Genomic DNA, 13903 nt, shown 5'->3' with positions numbered 1-13903 from the left:
GGGGTGGGGATGGAAGGGTCATATGTAAGATACTAATGCACCGCAATGCCATGGAGCATGAACTCTGTTTTCTTCTGATGGATAACGTTTCAGGCCTTCTTCATAATTCCTTATTCTACATTAAGTTGGTGTTTACACAGTAGTCCCCTCGTTATCCCTGGGGGGATGTGTTTCAACCCTCACCCCAGTGCATACCTGAAACTGGGGGTGGTACCAGATTGCCATATGTCAGTACCTGATACTGTGCAATCAGTTTGATAGCTGAGAATGCCAGCAAGTGACTATGGAGTAATGCGTACTGATTCACATCTTAAGTGCGGTCATGTTGGATGCTGTGAGACTTTTACCTTGTTATTGAGAATGGCACAAATTTTAAAACTTTTAAATTGCTTCTGGGATCTCCCATTTTATATTTCCTTTCTTTTTCTTTTTCTATTAATCATTCCATTTGTTTGCATCTCAAATAATATCCCACTTCCTGGTTATCCCTCTACAAGCCCCCCATCCCACAGCTTCCCTCTCCTTCCTCCCCTTTGCTTCTGTGAGGGTGCTCCCCCACCCATCCATCCTCTCCCGCCCCACCCCTCCAGGATCCCTTTTCACTGGGGCATCAAACCTCCACAGGACCAAGGGTATCCACTCGCATTGATGCCAGACAAGGCCATCCTCTGCTACATATATATCTGGAGCCATGGACCCCTCCCTTGGTTGGCGGTCTAGTCCCTGGGAGCACTGGGTGGTCCAGCCAGCTGATGTTCTTCCTATGGGGTTGCAATCCCCCTCTGCTCCTCCAGTCCTTCTGACAGCTCCCCCCTGCCCCAGGGTCCCTGATCTCAGTCTGATGGTTGGCTCCAAGCATCCACATCTGCATTGGTGAATTTTATATTTTCACACCATGGTTGACAGCAGGGAACGAAACCATGCAAAGCTAAAGGTAAATACAGGTAGACAACTGTCTGAGTTTCGAGATTGAGGTCCACTCATCCACATGTGGACATCTGATTTTTCCATCATTTGTGGTTTTGAGACCTGTGTAAAAACACCTGTGTAAGTTCATTTCTGGGTTCTCTCTTCTGTCCCATTGGTCAGTGTGTGTGTTTTTATGTCAGCATGACACTGTTTGTAGATTGCTCTAGCATTACTGGATATCTTTAAGTCAGATCTGTGATGAATTTAGGCTCTTTGTTGAGTCCATAAAAATGTAGTTCTTTTGAAAGTTAATTTCTGTGAAAAATTCCATAGATTTTGATAGGAATGATATTAAATATGTTGATAATCTTTACTTGTATTGAAATGCTACCTTGACTTTCTATTATTTATCTTAACTGAATTTTGTAATTACTTCTTATATATTTTGGTGTCATCTTTAGGGTTTTCTATATATACAACTACAAATCTTCAAACAGAGAACTTTATATTTCTTCCCAAGAAATGACACCATATCTTTTTTTGTCTTCCTGGCTCTCATAATGAACTTTGACAACTTGACACAAACCTAGAGATGCTTAGGAAGGGAATGTTCAGTTGTGGGATTGCTTACATCTTGCAGGCCTGTGGGCATGTCTGTGGGCATGTGTGCTCTTGATTGATGATGGATACTGGAGGGCCCAGCTCATTGTGCTGCCATCCCTGGGCAATATAAAAGGAAAGGCAGTAGGGAGAGCCAGTGGGCAAGCAGTGTCCCTCTGTCCTTCCTCCTCCAACTTCCCACTTCCAGGCTCCTGACTTAGGTTTAATTTAATGAACAAGAGCCCTAAACCAAGCAAAGCCTTCCCTTCCCAACTTGTTTTTGATGTGTGCTTTATCACATCTGCAGCAGACCAAACTAGGACACCTGCCTCATTTCTCTGGCTACGACTAAGCATAGGGTATTGAGGAGAAATGGCAGAGCAGACATACCTGTCTTAATCTTGAGTTAGAGGAAGAGTTTTCAATTTTTTTACAGTTAAATATGCTATTAATTGTGGGATATTTTGTAAATGTGCTACCTATCTGTGTTGAGGTATATTTCAGTTAGACTTCCTTTGTTGATAGTTTTGATTGTGAAAAAGTTGAATATTTGTTAAAGTTTTTTTTTTTTCATCATGATGATCACACAATTCTCTCCATCATTCTGTTACCATGGCATGTCACTTTTATGGACTGCATATGTCAAAACATTGTCCGTGAAATCCACCTGGACTTTGGGAATAGTCCTTAACTCACTGTTGAAATCAGTTTGCTGGCATCATATAGAGCATTTTAGTGCCTGGGCTCATCAGCAGTGTGGGTCTATGATTTAACATATATTTTTCTTGTGTAAACTTCCTCTGGCATCAGGATCAAAGCAATGCTATATTCATAAGACAGATTTGGAAGTGTTTTCTTTCACTTGTTAAGAGAATTCGTTGTCTTTGAATGTTTGATACAATCTAGCACAACCGGGTCCTGGGCTTTTCTTTCACTGTCAAGCTGGATGATTCCCCCAGTCTCCTTTCTCATTTCTAGTTAGGTCAGACTTCCTTATTTCTCCTTTGTCCTATCTGCCTTGATTATGAGGTAAATGCAATCTAGAGTCATCTGAGAGGAAAGCCTCAGTTGAAAATTGCCTCCATCAGATGGGCTTCTGGCCATGTTTGTGGGGGCTTTGTCCTGATACAAGAGGACTTAGCCCACTTTGGATGGCACCATCCCCAGGCAGGTGGTCCTGGGGGATGGAAAGTAATATCAGCATAAGCCTGGGAGTCAGCTATCTATCTACAAAGCAGCATTCCTGCATGGTTTCTGCTGTGCTGCCCTGGCCCTGAGTGAGTCCCCTGCTGAGAAGTTGTGCTCAACTCATTGCAAGTCAACTCATCACGCCTTCTGCTGCCTCCTGTCTTGAGTCCTGCCCTGACTTCCCTCTCCATTGAACTGTAACTGGAAGAATAAGATGAAACGTCCTTGTAGGACTGTTGGCTCTTCAGATGAGTAACTCAAATGTGCTGTTATTAAACAACTTTCTATGTTCGTGAATTTTAAAAAAAGATGAAACCAACCCTTCCCTCCTCAGGTTACTTTGGATCAGTAATAGAAACAAAAGGGAACTAGAACAGTCTCTCTCTCTCTCTCTCTCTCTCTCTCTCTCTCTCTCTCTCTCTCTCTCTCTTTGTGTGTGTGTGTGTGTGTGTGTTGTGTGTGTGTGTGTAGGAACAGTGCATTTCCCCCTAAATGATTGCACAAGTTTGGCAAGCATTGTTCTCAGTAGCCTGTCATATTTCATATTCCTCAATATTTCTCTGGTATAAATGATGCTCTTTCAACTTTCATTTCTGATTTTACTTTTGAATCCTTTCTCTGATTTTTAAAGGTTTATCTATTTTGGCTATCTTTGTAGAAAGCAGCTCTTATATTCATCATTCTATTGCTTTTCTAGTCCATTTCATTGCTGTTTTATCTTTTTCTTATCTTCTACTACCTTTGGGCTTAATTTTGCCTTCAATTTCTTTAGGCATACAGCATTAATTTGAGATCTTCTTTTTATGTAGAGTTGTTTTTTTTTTTTCTTTTTCTTTCTTTTTTCTTTTTTCCTCTGTGTATCCTTGACTGTCCTGAAACTCATTCTGTAGACCAGGCTGGCCCTGAACTCAGAAATTCGCCTGCCTCTGCCTCCCAAGTGCTGGGATTAAAGGCATGTGTCACCACTGCCCAGCAGGGCTTTTTTTGTTTTTTGTTTTTGTTTTTTTAAACAAACTTTTTCTTAGAATTACTTTTGCTGCATCCTGTCAGCTTTAGTATGAATTCTGTCCATCTCGCCTCAATATATTTTTACATCTCCCCTTTACCTTCTTCCTTGGTCTATTCTTTGTTTGGATGCCCAGGTTTTGTTTTTCTTGTTTTAAATTTTAATGTATTCATTAATTTCCCCCAAATTCCCATTAGTGACTTTGAGTATCATAACTCTGTGGTCTGTAATGATGCATGTTAAGAGTTCTGTCTTATTCCAGTCCCGTTTTTTTTTTTCTTTCTGCATATCTTTTCCCATTTTTTCCACCCCAGGCCTATCTGTTCTTTAAATACAAACAAAATCTCTTATAGACAGCATATCGATGTTTCTTCCCCCCCCTTTATTTAACATAGATGTTTTCCTCTATAATATATCCCGATTACTGTTTCCCCTCTCTCTACTCCTCCCAATTCTTCCCTACTACCTCTACCCTCTGGTCCCACCCCCTTTTAGGCCTCTTAATAGAAAACAAAGAGGCTTCTAAGGGATAATAATAAAATAAAATAAAGTAAGATAAAATAAACCCAATACATTGCAATAGGTTAAAACAAGCAAACAAACAAACAGAAGAAAAAGAGCCAAGAAAAAGCATAGGAAACAGTTCTAGATTCGGAATCCTTCTCATTTTCACACTCAGGAATCTGAAAAAAAAACCACTAAACTGGAAGCCAAAATATGTACACAAAGGATCTATAATGTAAGAAGAAAATATAAATAAAATATTAAATTTAATAATAATAAATAATAATAGTAAAGCAGCCCTGCCTTGACATTACGAGACAAGTAACCTCCAATGATGCCCATTGGATTCATTGAACTTGTTTTCTGTTGGCCATCTACTGCTGGGCATGTGTCTTGCCATTAAGAATAGTTTGACTTCCCAGTGAGATTCCCTCAGAGAAAAGGAAATTTTCACTTGCAAGTGATTATCACTTTGCAAGAGATAGTGTCTGCATTAAGTATAGGGTCATGTGTCTAATTCTTTCAGCCTCGGAACACCCCCTGGTGTAGACTCGTGCAGGCCATGTGCGCGCTGCCTTGGTCTCTGTGAATTGCCTATGTTAAACAGATTGATTTAAAGGGCTTTGTTCCCTTGGTGTCCTCCAAGCTCCCTGGCTCTTACACTCTTACTGCTTTCTCTTTGACAGGGTTCCCTGACCCCTGGGGTGGGGATGTGGGGGTTGATCACCTTTGGGGCTGAGTGTTCCAAGGTCTCTTAGTCATCTTTGCATATTGTCTGGATGTGGTTCTGTATTTGTTCCCATCTGCTGCAGGAGGAGACTTTACTGACTCTGAATGAGCAAGGCAGTTTTCATATTTGTTTTTCTGGGTCTGGGTTAATTAATGCCAGGCTGGCCTCGAACTCAGAAATCCGCCTGCCTCTGCCTCCCAAGTGTTGGGATTAAAGACGTGTGCCACCACTACCTGGCTATGGTTTCATTTTTTAATAGCTGACAGTATCTCATTGTGTAAATGTACCATTTTTTTTAAATGCATTCCCGTGCTGAGTGACATCTAGGCTATTTCAAGTTTTTAGTTGTTATAAATAGATGGTGATGAACACGGTTGAGCCAGTGTCTCTGTGTTAGGATGAAGTGACCTTTGGGTGTGTGCCCAAGAGAGCTTTAGCTGGATTTATCTCTCAAGAGATAGATCAATTCCCGTCTTTGTGAGGAACTGCTACACTGATTTACATAGTGACTTTTATATGTTTGCACTACCACCAGCAATGGATAGTGCTCACCTTACTCTACATTCTTGCTAGCATGAGCTGTCACTTGTTTTATTGATCTTAGCCATTCTGATTGGGTATAAGATACATTCTCAGATTAGTTTGATTTGCATTTCCTTTATGACTAAAGATGTTAAATGTTTCTTTACGTGTTTCTTGGCCATATGAGTTATCTCTATTGAGACTTCATTGTTGCCATATGTGCCCCACTTTAAAAATTAAGTTCCTTATATATTTTTGATATTCGCCCTCAGTCAGATGTCACTTGATAATTTTTCCTCATTCTGTAGGCTACCATTTTGTCTAAGTGATGATGTCATTTACCATGCAGAAGCTTTTTAGTTTCATTAGGTCCTAGTTATTAATTGATCATCTTAATGCTTGTGTTAATGGTGAGTGTTCTATTCAGAAAATGTTTTCATGTGACAGTGAGTTCAAGTCTATTCCTTAGTCTTTTTTCTATAAGGCTCATATATTTGGTTTTATGTTGAGGTATTTGATCTATTTGGAGTTGAGTTTTGTGCAGAATAATAAGTATGGATCTGTTTGCATTCTTCTACATGCGGCCATCCAGGTTGACCAGTACCATTTGTTGGAAATGCTGTTTTTCCCAGACTTCTTTACTAATAATCAGGTGTCTGTAGGTGTTTGGATTTATGTCTGGCTCTTCAATTGGATTCCATTGATCCACATGTTTGTTTTTGGACCAGTCCTATGCCATTTTTGTTACTACAGCGTTATAGTGCAATTTGAGGTTGGAGATGGTGACACTTTTTCATCAGGTCTTTTATTATTCGGGATTGTTTTAGCTATCCTCTGTGTATGTGTTTGTGTGTGTGTTCTGTTATGAAGCTGAAAAATTATCTTTTTGGGATCTGTAAAGATTTTGTTGGCATTTTGATGGGGATTGCATAGATTCTGTAGATTGCTTTTGGTAGAATGACCGTTTTTACTACATTAATCCTACTGATCCATGAGCATGGGCTATCTACTCATATCTTCTTTAATTTCTTCAATATCTTAACGTCAAGGTGTGTTTATTGGATATATCAGATTGATACTGTTTTCACATTCATTCTTTCTGTCTGTGTGTTTTTATTGGGGGAATTGAGACCATTGATAGTGAGAATTATTAATAAGCAGTTTTTGTTGATTCTGTTATTTTGTTGTGCTCTCTCTCTCTCTCTCTCTCTCTCTCTCTCTCTCTCTCTGTGTGTGTGTGTGTGTGTGTGTGTGCGCGCGCGCTCACACGTGCACACCTGCAGTGTTCCCCTCTTTTGATTTACTGGCTTGGAATGATTTATTGCTCATGTTTTCTTGTGTGTGCTTAACCTTTTTAGGTGGGAGTTTTCCTTCCAGTGTTTAAATTTGGTTTTATTATGAACTATTTTATTTTCTCCATCTGTGATGATTGCAAGTTTTGCTGGGTATAGTAGTCTTGACTTGTATCTGTGATGTTTTATAGAGTATGCTTCACATCTTTCCAGAATCTTCTGGCTTCTAGAGTCAACATTGAGAAGCTAAGAGTTATTCTAACAGGTCTGCTTTTATATGTTTCTTGGCCTTTTTATACCTTGCAGGTTTTAATGTTTTTCTTTGTTCTGTTCATTTAGTGTTTTGATTATTATGTGATGAGGAGTCTTTTCTGGTCCATTCTAGGTGGTATTCTGTATGTTTCTAATACCTTGATAGGTTAGGGGTATTTTCTTCTATGATTTTGCTGAAAATATTTTCTGTGACATTGACCTGGGTTTCTTCTCCTATCTTTGTATCTATTATTTTTACATTTTTGTCTTTTCATAGCAGTTCCAGGCTTCCTGGATGTCTTATTCTAGGATTTTTTTTTTGATTGAACACTTTCTTTCACTGAGGTATCTGTTTCTTCTATCAAGTCTTCAATGCCAGAGATTCTCTCTTCCATCTCTTTCATGATATTGGTGAAGTTTTGCCTATGAGATTTTTGTTCAAGTTGCTAAATTTTTATTTCCAGAATTTCCTTAGTTTGTGTTTCTTTATTAATCAGTATTTCTACTCTCAGGTCAGGACTTGAAATATTTTATTTATTTCCTTCCACTCTTTATTTGTGTTTTCATAGATTCCATTAAGGGAATTACTAATTTCCTCTTTAAGAATCCCTAGCATATTTATAAAGTCTATTTCAATATCTTTGTCTTTGCTATTCTGCAATTCTCAGGCCCTACTATGGTAGGGTTGCTGAACTCTACTGGAAACGTAGTGTACTGGCTGTTACTGTTTGTGGTTTTCCACTGGCACCTAGGCATCTGACTGAAATTCTGAGTGTTCATATCTAGTCATGTCTTTGTTGGGTGGGTATTTTGTTTCTTGGTTTCTCTTATCTTCTCTGGTTTCTAGAAGGGTATCATGGTTATGTGATGCTGGTAGGGAATTCTTGGATCCTGCTAGGTGTGGCCACTAGGGGATCTGGGATAAATGTTTTTCTGGGTATTGGGAGCTGACACTTATGAGTGAGGATGGGCTGGCCATGGGGCTTTGAGGGGATCCACAAGAGGGAGGAAAGCAGGGTATTCACCAATATTTGCTTAGTCCTCTGGGAATAGGGGCAGAGAGTAAGGGGTGGCCACAACCAGTAGTTTCTTACAGAGATGGGAATGGGACTAGGGGATTGGATTTGGAAGAGCTGAGGTAGAATGAACTAGTCTACCTGCTTCCCTAGCTACAGCAGTGTGTGGGTTCCCAGGAATGCCTGCTGGGCTTGGGGGCTGAGATAAGTGCTGAGTCAGGAAAGGAAGGGTACAGGGGAAGATCTGTGTGATCCACTGGAGATATGGACTGAGAGGTCGGGGGAGGCTGAAGCTGGGGGTCTGCTACAGAGCTGAAGGTGAGACTGAAGGATTGGATTTGGAGTAGAGGAGGGAGAGGTGAAGATCCATAGTTAGCCTCACTGCCCCTCCCCCACCCACTTGGCTCCCCTCTACCTTTTGCCTAGAGAATTTAAGGCACCGATGTTTAAGGTAGTTGCTGATGGGTAAGGCTTACTGTTGCTATTCTGTCCGCTGTTTTCTGGTTGTTTTAGAAAGCCTTCTGTTCTCTTTTCTGTTGTTACTGACCTTTTTTTTTAATGGTTTTTTGAGACAAGGTTTCTCTGTATAGCCCTGGCTGTCCTGGAACTCACTCTGTAGACCAGGCTGGCCTCGAACTCAGAAATCCACCTGCCTCTGCATCCCAAGTGTTGGGATTAAAGACGTGCGCCACCACCACCCGGCTTCTTACTGACCTTTTTTGATTTGGTAATTTTCTTTGAATTTTTTTTTTACGTTTTTCCTTTCTTCTTTGGCAAAAATATGTTGTTTTTACTTTATGGGTACAATTAAGTTTATGGAAAACATCTTATAGCAGTAGAGTAAATTTTAAGCCTGGTAAAAATTCTAACTTTAATGATTTGTAAAACTCCTTCCTTGAAGGGATTCTAGCTAGATCAAGCATGGCAAACATGGCTCTGGCAGGCCTTGCTCTTCTTTCCTATTCCTTCTGTCTTGCTACAAAAAACATTAGGTTATATTCCTAAAGCTAGCAAGCAAGGTCTCTTCCTTTATTTGTCTATTTCCTCCTCCTAAGACTGACTACCAAGGCCCAACTATCAAATCAGAAATCTCCTTTGGTTGACCTAATTAACGTGCCCAATCAAAATGTACCACCACATACTAACACAGTGTTCCCTCCCCACCCCCTTTACCTTTATTTTCCTATGGGCCACGTCTGCCTCCTTTCTATCCAGAGGCAGTCTTTGTCTCCAACTTGGGGACGAACATCCCTGGTCCATCTCCCTTGTTCCTTTCCTCATTTTCTCTCGTCCTCTGACTCCTGTCTTTGTCTCTTATTCCCTGCTTTTTGTCTCTCTGGGACAAATCAATCTCCTTTGTGCTGAGAACTTGGCCCTGGGGGTCCTGAGCTGGTATCAGTCTTTAAATTCCTCCCCGCATGTTTTAGTTTTTATATATTTTGAAATTGTGTACTTATTAACAAGTCACTTAACTAATTTTAATGGAGCTACTCTGGAAACTTTAAGTTCATTCTTCGATTTAAGAGCAAAGATCTGGTTGTTTTCTTTTCTTTTCTTTTCTTTCTTTGTGATATGTTTCACATCATGCTCAATACAACGGCAAACACAGAACACTATTTATTGCTTTGAGATTGACTTACCTGTTTAGAGCAGTGGTTCTCAACGTGTGGGTTGCAACCTCTTTGGGAGTAGAATGACGCTTTCACAGGGGTTGCCTAAGACCATCAGAAATATCAGATATTTACATTACCATTCCTAAGAGTAGTAAAGTTACAGTTATAAAGTCGCAATGATAACAATTTTATGGTTGGGGGTCACTGTAACACAAGGCACTCTATTAAAGGGCCACAGGGTTGGGAAGGTTGGGAACCCCTGGTTCAGAGAGTGAAGCCCTGTGAGTTTTGATATGATCGTCAAGGAGCTGTTGGGTCGCCTGCTGTCATTAATGCCATGTCCCTCTTTTCTCTTTTCCCAATCACAGCATGTGCATTCCGGTACAATGGGCTCTCCTTTGTCTACCTTATCTACCTCTTGCTCATTCCTCTGTTCTCAGAACCAACCAAAGCAACGATGCAAGGTAAGGTCCCGTATTGGTCCACAGCTTGGATGTGCTTTTCTCGACTTCTGGGGGTTGTCTTTATTCTGGGAGGACACTATCTGAGCAGTAGGAGTGGGTGTCCAGTGTTGTAAGCACTATCAAGTAGAACAGAATTATTTGTTTGAGTGACACCTATCTTTATTATATACACAGCCATTCTCCCTATATTAACTCCTAATAAAGTAGACTGGACAGAAAATCAAGAATTCTGTAACTAATGAAAACTAACTCACAGTACTGTCAATTAAAATAAGGCTTGCTTTATGACAACACGAGCATATGCATTGACATAATGTATGTGTTGTTGGGGAGGATATGGTCATTGAAAAGAGCAGAGCCACTTGGGACCCACTGGAGCCTTGTGGTGGGAAAACTGGGTAGGAAGCCTGGTTTTCTGCCGTATCTTAGTGGGACAGCGGTTGAGTTTTTTGTTTGTTTGTTTTGTTTTACTTTATTTTACATACTTCTTAAGTACACAGTGAAAGTAGAAAGCAGAATCTTTAGGTAGTATCTAAAGCAGGTTCCTGCTAAGCTTTAAATTCTTATTTATCATTTTGTGAGATAGAGAAATGAACAGCGACTATTTTCTGAGGGTTTAAGTAGGCAGCACCTTCTGGTTTGTGATTGCCCTGAGTTGAAGCTCTTCCACAACTATGAAAACGAAGCTCCTTTGAGCCCAGTGAAATAAACTGTTTTTTTTTTTTTTTTTTTTTTTTTTTTTTTTTTTTTTTTTTTTTTTTTTTTTTTTTTGTGACACGTTGCTATTGCAAGAAATAAGGACCATGCCAAATGTTGTAGGTGAGTGAAACGGCTGTGTGTTTCCATGACAGGAAAAGGAAACTCAGTTTGTCCTGACCTTCCGTGGCGTGAGAAAGGCCATTGGTGGTAACTCTTTAGTGCTGGGCTCTTTTGGAGAAACAACAGAGACAGTGTACAAGGGACAGCAAACAATTTCGTCTTTCCCCTCCTTCCTGATGATGCGATTTAGATACCGCGCTGCCCATTTATCCTAGTAATTAGAGCTACCGACGCTATGCCTAGTTCCCTGACCCAGAAGGACATTCACATTCTAGCTCTGAATTATGTACTTAATAGCCCAGGTTAAGAAAAGCTGTAGAAACAGGTTTGTGCAGATCCTTACTAAACAACGAATTCAGTGTTTATGGGACTCCATTCACCATTACCTATGAAGAGTTCAACATAGGGTTTCTGGCCTCGGAAATGAGATTATTGTATATGGGCAACTCCTGTTCCAGGGTTTGAAATGCATGCTGCAAAGAAAGGTTTTGTGAACGTTCAAAGCACAGTGCTTTTATGTTCCCTGGCACTGTCTGTTGCTCTTATGTCAATATAGGCTCCTGCTCTATGTGGAGATCAGATAAATAAAATTGTCTCCACCCTTGTGTGACAGCTCTTAGATTTTCTTTTTTTAATCCCCCAATCAATAACCCTGAGTCGCTAACAATTTTAGAGGTGTCCATTAGCTAAGCCCAGAGTACTGGGCTCTGACACTGACAGGATATGGTACATACAACATCAAATCAAAATCTATGAACCCTCCATATGCAGAAATATCCTGTGAATGAAAAGTTAGTTACAAGGTCAGAGTGCAAAGAAGACCCCAGGTGCCTGCTGATTCTGGTCCCATCTGAAGAGAAGGGCAGAGCAGGCTTCCTAGGAAATCCCTACATCCGCATTCAGAAGCAGCATCCTGGTGTCTCATTTTCCTTTTTCCTGCATTTTAGCACCAGGAAACATGACTGATGTTAACATAACCTCATCTGTTTGTTTGCTTCTGTAATATTCATGATTTTTTTTTCTGACCTACAGGACTCAAAACCCATGCATTTCTAGAGATTGTGTGGAAAGATAGAGTGGGTTAGATACTCCTAGGTGGTGTGAGGGCCTACATAGAACTGATGGGCTCAAGCTGTCATGGAGACCAGCATGTCTTTTCAGGGCAGGGTTCATGCTGCACCGAGGTGTGAAAGTCTAGGTTCATAACCACATCTCGGGAATCAGCTGACAAGTACATTAGGATAAGGTTCTCTTCAAACTCTGCACTGTACCTCCTGGAAAGCCCAGATCCAAGTCCACGTGGGAACTTGAATTGGTCCCAAGAGCTGATGAGGTGTGCCTTGCCAGGGTGCTGTATTAATACAGACACACCACACTAGACATAAGATGCGCACATATGGCGACTGTTCCTGGGCTTTTCTTGTGTGGATGGATGTCTTTGTTTATGCGATTGGGCTTCCTTTCATTGTGCTTACAGAGGTGCTCAGTGTTGGGGGGAACATCAGTATCCTACATTAGCTTGTATACTCTTTGATGTGGTCCTTAGATTGATCTCTAGTGGACATTGTGGCTGGTTAGGTTAGAAGCATCCACCACCTTGAGCTTGGTGTCATCAGCAAGAGAAGACTGTTTGAACAGGGATACCTCTCAGTGCCTGGGTGACAGACTACACTGGTAAAGAAAGATGATTTCTATGCCCAAACACTAAAACCTCTCTGTTTTTAAAAACTAGCTAGGATCTGGATCCCACAGTCCTTTTATAGGACATGTTCCAAATTACTCAAGGAAGAGAGCTTTCAATCACATGTTGATGTCATGTGTTGAGTCCAGTCTACCCCACCATGCACACAACAAACACGAGGGTAATAAAATCGCTCAGAGATTCGTTATCCACAGCATATGTAACTATCTGATTAGGGAGAGATAAAATTTATGCAGTCAGAGAATTCTTGATTTGAAAGAAAGTGCTTATAGGAGAGGTGAAACGCATTCTTGTAGCTAGCAGGAGAATTCTTTCTGCAATATCCACGTGGGCTGCCCAAGTGGCCCTTTACATACTGGTGTGTCAGGAGCTCCCTTCTCACTGGGGACTCTAAAGCAGCAGTTCTCAACCTTTGGGTTGCAACCTCTTTGGAGTTTAAGGACCTTTTCACAGGGGTCACATCAGATATTCTGCATATTGGATGTTCATATTATGGTTCATAACAGGAGCAAAATGACAGTTATAAAGTAGCAATAAAATAATTTTATGACCAGGGGCCACTGCAACATGAAGGTCTGTATTAAAGGGTCACAGCATTAGGACCACTAGGTTTAGAACCACTGCTCCAGAATATCATCAGATAGTCTCTCTTAAAACAGACGGAACTGTACTTTCCTGCACTTCCTGGACATGGTTCCTACCTAGAGCAGTAGTGAGTTAAAAGAGGTCAGAGGTCACCTTCCAATAACATTAGGAAGGGCATGTGGGAGGCTAGGCAGTTCATTCATTAAATGACTGACTGAAATGTGTGATTATCTCAGTAGGGCTGAATCTTGTGGGGTTCTAACCTAAATCAGGAATGACTATAGGTATTTTATAAAAGAATATTAAATACCAGAAATTCATTAAAAGTGATAAGAAAACCAAGAACCCGGGCAGAATGTTGAAACGGCATAGACATATCAGCCAGGCAGTACGTTGTGTGTGTATGCACTTGCGTGTGTGCATGTGTGCATGCATGTGTGCATACGTGTGAACTTCAGTAACAGAACCACTGGAAACTGCTAGAACCATAGAATCCAGACATTGTGTCTGTATGTAAATCATCATTACTCTTCCTCCCCACTATGGTGTAGGTCACTCAGGTGCAGTGGTCTGAGGAAAGGACTTGTGAGATATAATGTCTGGTGATGAACAAGCTTACAGAGAATGGTCTTCAACGTCATTCATTCTTAACATGGCTGAATGTCCCTCGTTCCTCAAGGATGCGAGTTCTCAACTGTTCT

At 40.8% G+C, this 13903-nt stretch overlaps 1 protein-coding gene across 7 annotated transcripts in view; it reads left to right on the top strand.

Moving 5' to 3' along the window:
* Window positions 1–13903, top strand: part of Piezo2 (piezo type mechanosensitive ion channel component 2) — a 388432-nt gene that overhangs the window by 57743 nt on the left and 316786 nt on the right. For all 7 annotated transcript variants that reach the window (XM_031365853.1, XM_031365850.1, XM_031365855.1 and 4 more), the window contains exon 2: window positions 10001–10096. In XM_031365853.1, the coding sequence (XP_031221713.1) occupies window positions 10001–10096 (96 nt within the window). The remainder of the gene's footprint in view (window positions 1–10000; window positions 10097–13903) is intronic.

This window comes from Mastomys coucha, unplaced genomic scaffold, assembly GCF_008632895.1.
Source record: "Mastomys coucha isolate ucsf_1 unplaced genomic scaffold, UCSF_Mcou_1 pScaffold13, whole genome shotgun sequence".
NCBI classification, from domain to species: Eukaryota; Metazoa; Chordata; class Mammalia; order Rodentia; family Muridae; genus Mastomys; species Mastomys coucha.
The sequence above is the reverse complement of the archived record's forward strand: the minus strand, read 5'-3'. Positions and strand labels throughout refer to the sequence as shown.